We start from the raw sequence: 10,663 nt of genomic DNA on the forward strand, positions 1-10,663 counted from the left end.
TAACTAAAGCATTCATACAACAGACCCACAATCAACAATAAAGTATACCTATTATAGATAACACCAACAAAGCAATGAATAATACAAATACAGTGGATCCAAAAGACAATACTAAGATATCAAGTCTCTGCAATAAAGGTGCAGCTTTTGAAGAGATCCGCTAGTGGTATAGAGGCGAAGGATACCAAGTGTCTGATGCCAGTAAGTATTCAACTTCAGCAGATGAGCTTCATGTGCTCATAGGTCCAAAGTCCCCCAGCAGGCTTCATGTGGCGGAGCGGGGAAACAAATCCAGTTCACCAGATCAGAGTCTGGTGCTTTTGTGGAGGAGTGGGGAATCAAACTCGCTGGGCTGCACAACGAAGCAACAGGCCACCAACTAGCTCTGAGGCTGGAAACAGACTAGAGAACAGGATAAGATGAGCACATCCAGTGACCGATAAGTGGTTTGTAGCCTAAAAGATCAGGGCTGTCTTAACTTGCTGGGCATAACCCTCGAGCACAGGGGCCCCATCATGTTAATCTACGTAGCAAGCAAAACAAAGCAAGACAGTTGCTGCCCTCCCATCCTGTTTGGGAAGCTGCCAAAGGCAACAGGCTGCCCACTTCAAGATATGAGAGACTGAATCTTTAATCTGTATTATCCAGTTGTCAGATTGCTTGTAGTAGTTGGACATCTGCCATGATGGTATAAAAGGGCCATCTTATGAAGCAGACTGGCCCCTTCCGCACATGCAGAATAATGCACTTTCAATATAACAAGAGCATGGCTGAATACATTCAAGTATTGGATCAAATTATGTTTTAACTCTGATGTGCGCAGTTTAATATACACTTTCTTGGCATGAAGACCTATTTGCCTCGAATGGGTATCCAACTTCTCAAATCAAAAAATTTACTCAATAGGTTTTATTACTGGAAGATCTCTGTATGCTGACACCCAGAGATTTTCCAAACCTTGAAAAGTAGACTTCTAGAACAGGAATATCATATCTTGTTGGGGCAAACAAATAAATCATGCTCTAAGCCTCTCACAATGAATAATATCGGAACAGGGCACATAGCCAAAATATCTTGAATTATTAACTGAACCCCCTAACAGAGATGGATTATCACACAAGCGGGCCAGATCCAATACCTTCCCATGCGGCCATTACAAAGGAGTCGTTACTTTATCCGGTCCCTCTCCAGGATCGAGGGTTTGTCCACACCTGTAAAAAATCAAAGTGGAGACTCTTGCTCACATTATTCTTGACTGTGTCCGAGATATGTGGGCATTAGAGAATTTCTCTCCCAGAGCTGGCCTCTTTAGACAAATCTGAAAGTGACTCTACGAGCTGTTCTTGTTGTGGAGCTTCTGTTAAACAACACAGAATGTCTAAATGCTCTTGGAAAAAAGCCTTAGCAAAATGTCTTTTACAAGTGACAGAACTTTCTAAGTAGTAATGCTACTACCGCTATATAGTCTCCTGCCTCCCCTGTCTGGCGCTTTGAATGTACTCTTGGATTTGTATTTCCAAAAATGTCCTGGCAATGCTCCGGTAGAACTGGGGGGTAGGGAACCTGCGGCTCAAGAGCAGCGATCGCGCTCTTCTTGCCCGCTTACTTTCTTGACGTCTTACATGGAGCCGAGTCACTGGTAGTTTCATCCAGCACTTGCTACGCCCTGCTGCTAATCGCAGTGTCTGCCATTGGCCCTCTTCCCCTTCGCCGCCCACGTTGGAGCCGTGGGCGTGGCGCTTCCGGTTCCCGCGCCAGCAAAGGCAAACGCCCGGCTTCATCCTTGCGCCTTACCCACAGGCAGCAGGGCAGAAGCCCCAGTTCACCGTACGCTGACCCAGCTGGGCAAGCGCCATGGAGTTTTCCCCTCTCACCCGCGCCTGTTCGAAATAGGCTGGCGCTTTCCCCGTGGGTCGGGCAAGGCCGAGGAGCCGCTGGCCCCATCCTTGCCGCCCTGCAGGCATGGCAAGAGTGAGGAATTGCATCCATCGCTTCTCCAGGAATGAGAGGAGGAGTAAAAGGTAAAAGGCAACCCCATATACCATTGTTATCTTTATTTTATTAAATGTCAAAAATTATTTTATGACGCAAACAGTATTTTTCTTTTTCCCGTGGGAAAGCGAAGTCCAAAATGGCTCTTTGAGTGTTAAAGGTTCCCTACCCCTGCTCTAGAACCTATTTTTAAATGCCAAATAAAGGTTGTTGAAAAAGTAGGCACTTTCAATACACTTTCACAATTGTTTGCAAGCGGATTTAGCGGCTCCTTCCGCTTGCGGTGGCAAATCCAGCGGGCAAGAAGTGCATTGAAGCGATGGAGCAAGCGCGTTATTCTGACTGCGTACCCGCGGAAGGGACGAGAGAGATCTTTCTTCTACCAGGAAAGGTGGAAAACTTTATCAGAAAAGCTTATCAGATCACTCTGAAGATGCCAGCCACAGATGCAGGCGAAACGTCAGGAGAGAATGCTGCTAGAACACGGCCATACAGCCCGGAAACCACACAGCACCCAAGTGATTCCGGCCGTGAAAGCCTTCGACAATACTTATCAGAAAACGTTGGGTGCCTTTCAGGAGAGAGATAGCCTGCTCCACCATTGGATCAGGTGTCCAGAAATGGGTGCAGTAAAAAGCAGAAAATCATACTCGGTGCAGATGTGATCTTATCTAACTACATCAAGAAAGCTTAACAAAGGGTGCTTATTCCCTTATTCATCTCTGATTGCAGGGCTGGGTGAATAAAGACACTCCTTCCTACTTTAAAGGTAATGCTCTACCTCACATAAATTTTCCAGGTGTATGATGGGAATGCATGGAAGCTTCAGAGAAGGAGCACTGGACGTGTGGCTTCATTCTGCAGCGTAGAGAATCTGAACTGGTACGGCCAGCGGATCCAATAGGCATGTTTGGTACATCAAGAAGTTGCCTTCTTCGGAGTCATACCCTTGGATTTTCAAGGTCAGTACCGCCTCCTCAGACCAAATCTCAAGAAAAAGTCTTTCTCACCCCCTACTCCTTGTTCCTTTTCTAACAGGAGACGGCCGGAATGTGAACCTGAAAGTCCCGCTAGCACATGCATGAGGAATTATTTATTTAGGGAACCCTTCTTGATCTTACGACAGTCGATGAATAAACGTGCTCGCTTTTTATTCATGTTAAGTTTCTTCTGTGACACATAACAGTCCATTTTGCAGCTCGCTATAAAAAAAAATCCTAATATTAGTGCCTATTTGTGTCTTTTGGGAATGCAACGAGTTTTAAAGTTGCCAGCTTTGGCATTTTTCAGGTTTCGTCCCACACTTCAAGGTCTCTAATATAAGACTGATATCTTCTTTCCGGGGACTTGGGGGCCCAGGATCCCAACCAGACAGACAATTTCGCAAGCCGCATTTGCCGAGGGGAGCTTTTGAACTGTTGCTAACATGCTGTGGAATGAATTAGGTCTTTGAGTATATATTTTTGTGATCGGTCGTTTGTTTCCCCACAGACTTTCCTCCATTTGGACCCTGCAGCTGAGAACTCAAGAGCGTTCGGGTGCAGGTCAGTTGCAAAAAACGAAATTGGAAGAAACTGCTTATATTGGGGGAATAGAGAGTTGTTGAGAGGCAGCGTGGTGCGGTGGTTAAGAGTGGTGGACTCTAAACTGGAGAACCGGGTTTGATTCCCCACTCCTCCGCAGGAGGGGCGGTCTCTTATCCAGTGAACTGGATTTGTTTCCCCGCTCCTACACATGAAGCCTGCTGGGTGACCTTGGGCCAGTCACAGTTCTCTCAGAACTCTCTCAGCCCCACCTGCCTCACAAAGGGTCTGTTGTGGGGAGAGGAAGGGAAAGGAGTTTGTAAGCCCCTTGGAGTCTCCTCACAGGAGAGAAGGGCAGGATATAAATCCAAACCCTTCTTCTTCTCTTGGATTAGAAGTTAGGTCTTTTTCACATACACACAAAAACACACCATATCTGTATTTGCAAGAATTAGCTTTATTATTGGGGTTAGTATGTGTTGACATGCAAGCACATTTCTGGAGCGACATTTGCTTTTCAGCCGAGACAGGCGACTTTCCACGCTCTGGGCACTAAATGTGAGGAAACCAGCGAAACAAACTTGAACTGTTAAACGATATAAACAATCAAACGATGTCACCCTTTCGCTTGCGAAACAGCTCGCATATTTCATTTTCTCCACACACAAAAAGAGGAACATTCAGTCAATTGCCATGTACGGAGCACAAAAGAAACGATGCTTTTTGTGTGTGTGTGTGTTTCCACAGAAAATTGCTCAATTATTTCTTTTGGCCCCTGAATACCTTCTTGCACTTTAAGAAGCAACAGGACAGACTCCACATGGTCTCGTTGTGTATGGGAGTGATTTTAGCAGGGCTGGAGACTTTACAGAAATGAGAGGTATATAAATCCAAACTCTTCTTCTTCAACAACTCTCCCTAAACCAGAGAGAATTATCCGAGGCCCCTTCTGTACACGCAAAATAATGCGTTTTAAAACCACTTTCACAACTGTTTGCAAGTGGATTTTACCATTCCGCACAGCTTCAAAGAGCACTGAAAGCAGTTTGAAAGTGCATTATTCTGCATGTGCGGAACGAGAAAGGCAGCTAGCTGGAGAGAGAAAAAGTTTTCCTTGAAGAGTTACCAAAGTTGTCTTTGCAAGGTTAACTCTTTCGCTTTCTCCATCAGAACTCTCCTTGTGGGTTATAGTAAATTGATCATATGATGAATGAATAGCATAGGGAGTGTTACCTTTTTTAAAACCAGAGACTCCCATGGTATTCACCTGGAGTCTTAGATATGTATTTTTGAGTCTCGATAGACAGAAACATAAAGGGTTACAAATCAGCCACCCCTGTTTTTCAAGTCTAACGTTAAAAAAAAATTCAACCAAGCTGGAGAAGAATACAAAAAGTAAATATTAAGCACCACGGAGACACAGGCTGTACTTAAGAATTTTTCCTCCTGGGGGTGATCCAGTAGTTTCAGAGTGACATGGCAGATTGCAAAATTGTCACAGGGACAAAGAATCCCCCTTCTTTTCAAAGGTCTTTGGGGAACAACAACAAACAACAAAGAACCTTTACTGGCATAACAATATTATATACACAAGTTCACTTCACCAAAGAGAGGGAAACTAAAAGCCAATGTGCAGAAAGAACGATGTTCAGGATTTTGCTCCTAGGTAGCTGTTTCATATATACAAAATCCAAGATTTGTGACGCATCGTTTGCGTCTCTACTGGGGCTGTCCAACAGAAAGGTAATCTTTTGCGAGTCAGATGCATGCTCTTTTTTGAGCAGCCAGGATGACAAGTATTTGACTCTGGGCACAGCGTAAAGTGGACAGTAAAGTAAAATATGATCTATGGAGTCTACACCACAGGTGTCAAACTCGCGGCCCTCCAGATGTTATGGACTACAGTTCCCATCATCCCCTGCCAGCATGGTGCTGGCAGGGGATGATAAACTATGGTCCTGGAAGAACATCTCGAGTTTTCTTTGACACCCGTATTCTACAGTTCCTGTTGCATATGCATAGCCTTTGGTGGTAAGGGGTTTTAGCAAATCTCCCTGTTGATACAACTGATGGAAGGGCATTGCAAGAGGTGGGTCTTTGGGGAGTTGATTTTTCTTTCATTTTCGTTTATTTTCTTTCTGCAAATTCCTGGATATATCCACATGGGTTATGTTGGGGTAAGTGCTCCTCGGAGATTTCATCCCTGATTCCGTGAAGCTGGCAGTTAGCAGGCTTGCGGGTGGCTAGGAACACAGCAGAAGCCCTTACTGCCGACCGTGCAGGTGTGTGATGATGGTTCTAATGGCAGAGACTTACACAAAAGAAAGTCGAGGAGTCAGTTGTAGTTTCTAATCTAAAAGGAGTATTTATTAGTGAACTCCATTCTGAATAGAAAGGTAGGTAGGTAGAGTCACTATGCTATCCTAATCTAGCTGGATGGGGATGAATCACGAGGAGCATCCATCCTCTTTCTAGGCATGGTGGGAACAAGAAGAGAGAAGGGTCGAGGAAGAAGCGGGAAGGAAGGAAGTCCCTGAAATTATCAGTCTAACATCAAAGGGATAGAACCAGCATGATAGAGTAAAGGTGTCAAACTCCTAGGTCCCTCATCTAACCACTAGCTCTCTAGTAAAACCCCTCTGTAGAGGTATGAGGCCGAAACAGCGTAAAGTCCTTCACTTCCAACAGGTTATATACGATCTGAGCGTTTCCATAGCCCCCATAGCCCGCTCCGTAGCAGCATGTTAAATCAAGCAGTTCTTGTGACAGAACGGCATTTCCACGCGCAGAACAATGATTTCTGGCAGACCCGAACTTTATCCTATATGCGAGAGGTTGCCAACTCCAGGTTGGGAGATTCCAGGAGAATTTGAGGTGGAGTCTGGGATCTGGGGAACAGAAGGACTTCGGTGAGGTATAATGATAGGATGGAGCCGGGCATCAATGAATGGGACTAAGGAGCTCACACCTGCCTGTGCGGAGGGCGGGAAGCTGTCTTCACCTCTGATATGTTAATGGATCTTTCTTGCTCTTCCGTTTTCCTTTGAGCCTTGCAACTATAGCTAAACTAGATGCAACCCTGGTGCCGACCCTCCAGGAGGACACGATCACTGCGCTGTCCTTGAGAGGCTCGACTCCCAAACATCCTTCTTTCCACTGTAACATTCTCACAGCCCGTGGGAACCAGGGAGGGGGGTTTTCTGGCGGGAAAACGACAGGGATGAATGCAACCGTTTTACCACACCCCTCCTGAACTGGCGTAATGTCAGGTCTTCGACTGGAGTCAATAAACAGGCTCTGGATACTTGATCAGAAGTCTTTATTGAATGCCGCTAGAACTGAGCCTTAGCCACTGCACCATATTTCCCAGATCATAGGACATCCCCCCTGAAAATAAGACATAGGTAGGAGGTGCCTTTGCCGGCTCGTAAAGTCTGAAATATAAAGGCATCCCTAAAAGTAAGAGACGTGAGCAATGGATTTTTGCTTTGGAAGCACACCCTGACGCAATAACAGGAAACACAGAAAAAAAAATAAGACATCTCCTGAGAAAATAAGACATAGCGCATCTTTGGGAGCAAAAGAATTAATGATAAGACACCTGTCTTATTTTAGGCTTTCTGCGGTACTAGAAAAAAGGATCAGCAGGTTTTGTAATCAGTGTATAGAGCCTGGAGAGAGGGTTGAAGGAGGAGCGTATGAGGGGTAGCGTCCCCATGTCACCAAACGTGGTTGCAGGTGCCCGGGATATCGGATCCCATGAGGTCCCTCCAAGCAGTACCTGTTAAATAACCCTGATCTATATGTCCAGCACCAAGCAGTGCAGTTTTAAAAATTTTGACGCATCAGTGAATAATTATATCGCAGACAAATTCATATTTTACCTTGTTCCTCGATAATGAATTTGGTTCCTCAGCTCAAAATGCACAGGTGGGGGAAGACAGAGATGAGCGGAAAATCCAAATGAAGCAAAAAAAACCACAGAGTAGTCTGCTTCACTTTCCCTATGAAGGCAAAAATTACACTTTGCCCACTTGTACAAACCACAGGGGGTTCTCTGATCTGCAGCCCAGCAAGTTCCGGGGAGGGGAAACACTTGTCTAATGAAAATACGACCCAAAGGGAATGTACAGTCTGTGCAAAGGAGACCACGTGTGTGACAATGGCCAGAGATAAAGCATAGACAAAGAAAAGCGTAATTCAAATACCAGCATGGGTTCTAGAGCAGGGGTAGGGGAACCTGCGGCTCTTCTGCCCCTTGCACTGCGGCTCGATTTGAGCCAAGCTTCACTGCTCCTTATCTCCCGTTGCCCTACTCTCTGCAGGCAGTAGTGCAGGTGGGAGCGGAAAGTGCACCAACTAACCGCCCCAAGCAGAAGTTGGCTGGGTCAGCGCCGTGCGGCTTTCCTCTCAGCCTGCCCCGCTTGGAGCAGGGTGGGCGCTTTCGTGGCTAGCTGAGGCTGAGCCGCTGGTCTCCTATCTCTTCCCTCGCCTTACCCGAGGCAGCAGAGGCGGACGATCCATCAAGCAGCTTCTCAGAATGTGAGTGGAGTAAAAGGTAAAAAGCCCCAATATATATAGTGTTATCTTTATTTTAAATGTCAGAAATTATTGGCGGCTCCAAGTGTTTTCTTTTCCCGTGGAAAACGGGTCCAAATGGCTCTTTGAGTGTTAAAGGCTCCCTACCCCTGTTCTAGAGCAAAGGAAACTACAGTGCCCCCTAATTTCCATATATGCGGAGTCAGTTTTAGTCCAACATTTCCTCTTCCTTTTTTCTCAGCCATGGCTCTGAAGGAACTCCTTCTCGCCCTGCTGCTTCTGTGTTCGATCCTCTTCCTGGTCTCCTTGGTGGACGGGAACCAACACAATTATGAGACATTCCTGAGGCAACACGTCGACCCGAGGCGGATGTCAACCAACCCCAGTTCCTACTGTCAGTGGAAGATGAGAGTGCAGGGCCTGACGAGTTCCTCCTGTAAGAAAAGAAACGCCTTCATCCATGCCAGGCCCAGCCACCTCAAACTCGTCTGTGGTGCTGGAGGAATGAACATGAACCGCACCATTTCAGATAGCCAGGCCGACTTCACCGTGACTAACTGTTATTCCAAGGGGGGGTCCCCACCAAGACGCTGCAGAGATACAGAGGCAGAACTGAGCGGCGGAGGATCCGCGTGATCTGCTTCAGAGGGGTCCCCGTGCGTTTAGTAGGAGTTCACACTGTCTGAGACCGGCATTATACCTGCAGACAAGTTTTTCATTTAAAGTAGGGTTGCAGAGTAGTGGAAACATTGTGGGGCGGCAGCATCCCAGGGGAAACGTTAAAAAGGAAACAAGTTCTTATCATCAAATTCCTGGTGGTTCCTAGACCTCCCTGACAGTGACAAAGGGTAGTTCTAGGAATTGCCAGGAAGCGTATGATGAAACTGTTCGCTCTTGCCATAGAGTTCCCAGTAATCCCTAAAGCTATCCTTTTGTCGCTTTCAGGTATCTCTAGGAATTGTCAGGAACTCTATGGTAAGACATTCCTGTATGTAGATGAGGCCTTATTTTTCTTTTTAGTTTTTCTTTTGCTGTCACTCTGATGGGGGGTGGGACACACAAGAAATCGGGTTGAGAGATTCTGCCACCCCCTCTTGGGGCTTGGTAGCCCTAATCTAAATAGAGTTGTGTGGCCTACACAAGCAGCAGAATGTGACGGAATACCCCTCGGAGACGGTTATATTTTTAGTACTCCTTTGTGAGGCAAATATGTCCCTGGGGGGTGTCATATTTTGAGTGCTGTTATGCCAAATAAAGGCTTATTATTATTATTATTATTATATTTTGAGTGCTCATCTGTGTGCGAATAAAATCTGCCCTGCAACAAGAAAGGTAGCACATCAGGGAGCCAACGTCAACATGGCTCCCTAAATAGCTTGTAGGCTCAAGAGATCGGCTTCCTCTTCCCACAACCCGATTTTAACTGATGGTGTCGCCTCCAAATTTTTGTTGAAAAAACAAACAGTGATACGCTGACATAGCACGTCTGCAGCCTATTCTCAGTGGCTTTCTGCCTCTTACACGTTCTCTACCAGTTATATGTTGCATTTTACTTTCTCTGCAGTGGTTTGTTCCACTCTGGTTTCCGGTGAGCCTTTATTGTGTTCCAAAATGTACCACCCATTGTTTCCTTCTAAATCCTGATGATGCTCAGAAAGTTCTAGGGGTGTAAAAGTGGAAAATCAAATTTAATGGATGTGTCTGGTCAATATTAATTATGTGCTTGTTAACTGAAGTAACCAATAGAATTCTCAGCTGCCATTTTTAGTCAATCGCCAGTCTCTCCATGCTACTGCCACCTAGTGGCAAGGAGGAGTCTAAGGCCCTTTGGTGATTTCTTGTCTTGGAATACGTAACACATGCTTGGCTATCAATGTATTATATCCTCTCAGTTCAATAATAACCATGAGACTTGTTTTCTATAATACATTTCTTTTCTTGAAGAGCAAAACTTGACTCTGTGTTTGTTTGTACTAGTTTTATTACACATAACGGTGAAGGTCGCCCCCCAATCCAAACACTGGACCCATTGGGTGACGTTACATCATGCTGTTTACTAGGTAGGACTATGGTGGCTGCAACCACCCCACTCATGACTATGAAAAGCTCGAAGTGGTATGAGACCAGGGAGGAGGGGTGTGGGGGTGACTAAATGGTCGCAGCTCGGGGACATTTGACCCCATATGTCCCCCTGGGCGGCACGCTCCTGCATTTCCCCAAATGTCACATCATTCATTCTTAAAGGGACAGTAACATATAAACAGCCATACACAAATCAGTGATTACTCCTTACTTTTCTCACCAATGGGAACTCAAAACAGTTTACAACACCCATGTTATCCTCACAGCCATCCCCTTATGACTGGAAAGTCCAGGTCAGTCTAGAAATGTGTTTATTTATTTGATTCATGAAATGCCCTTCCCCAAAGGGGTTCAGGGTGCCATACAACATTAATTACAATAAATACAATAAAATCTCACCCCCCCCAAAATCATCCATTTCAACAGGATAGCACTGTAAACCAAGGAGCAGCAGGTGGGCGATGTGAGGGGAGGTTAAGAGCCTTCGTGTATCTAATCTGTTGAGGAACCTGGGTTTGATTCCCGGC

At 45.7% G+C, this 10,663-nt stretch overlaps 1 protein-coding gene across 1 annotated transcript; it reads left to right on the top strand.

Annotated features, from left to right (window-relative positions):
• The first annotated feature begins 3,401 nt into the window (after positions 1-3,401).
• Positions 3,402-9,274, top strand: LOC125445177 (ribonuclease pancreatic-like). The gene is made up of 2 exons (XM_048518081.1): positions 3,402-3,536; positions 8,296-9,274. The coding sequence occupies exon 2, from the start codon at positions 8,298-8,300 to the stop codon at positions 8,688-8,690; it is 393 nt and encodes a 130-aa protein (XP_048374038.1). The 5' UTR covers positions 3,402-3,536; positions 8,296-8,297; the 3' UTR covers positions 8,691-9,274.
• Positions 9,275-10,663: the final 1,389 nt, after the last annotated feature.

Source organism: Sphaerodactylus townsendi, linkage group LG15 (assembly GCF_021028975.2).
Source record: "Sphaerodactylus townsendi isolate TG3544 linkage group LG15, MPM_Stown_v2.3, whole genome shotgun sequence".
NCBI lineage: Eukaryota > Metazoa > Chordata > Lepidosauria > Squamata > Sphaerodactylidae > Sphaerodactylus > Sphaerodactylus townsendi.

Excerpts from the sequence above, each read along its gene's own strand:
- LOC125445177 (XM_048518081.1), top strand. The coding sequence starts at position 8,298 with ATGGCTCTGAAGGAACTCCTTCTCGCCCTGCTGCTTCTGTGTTCGATC.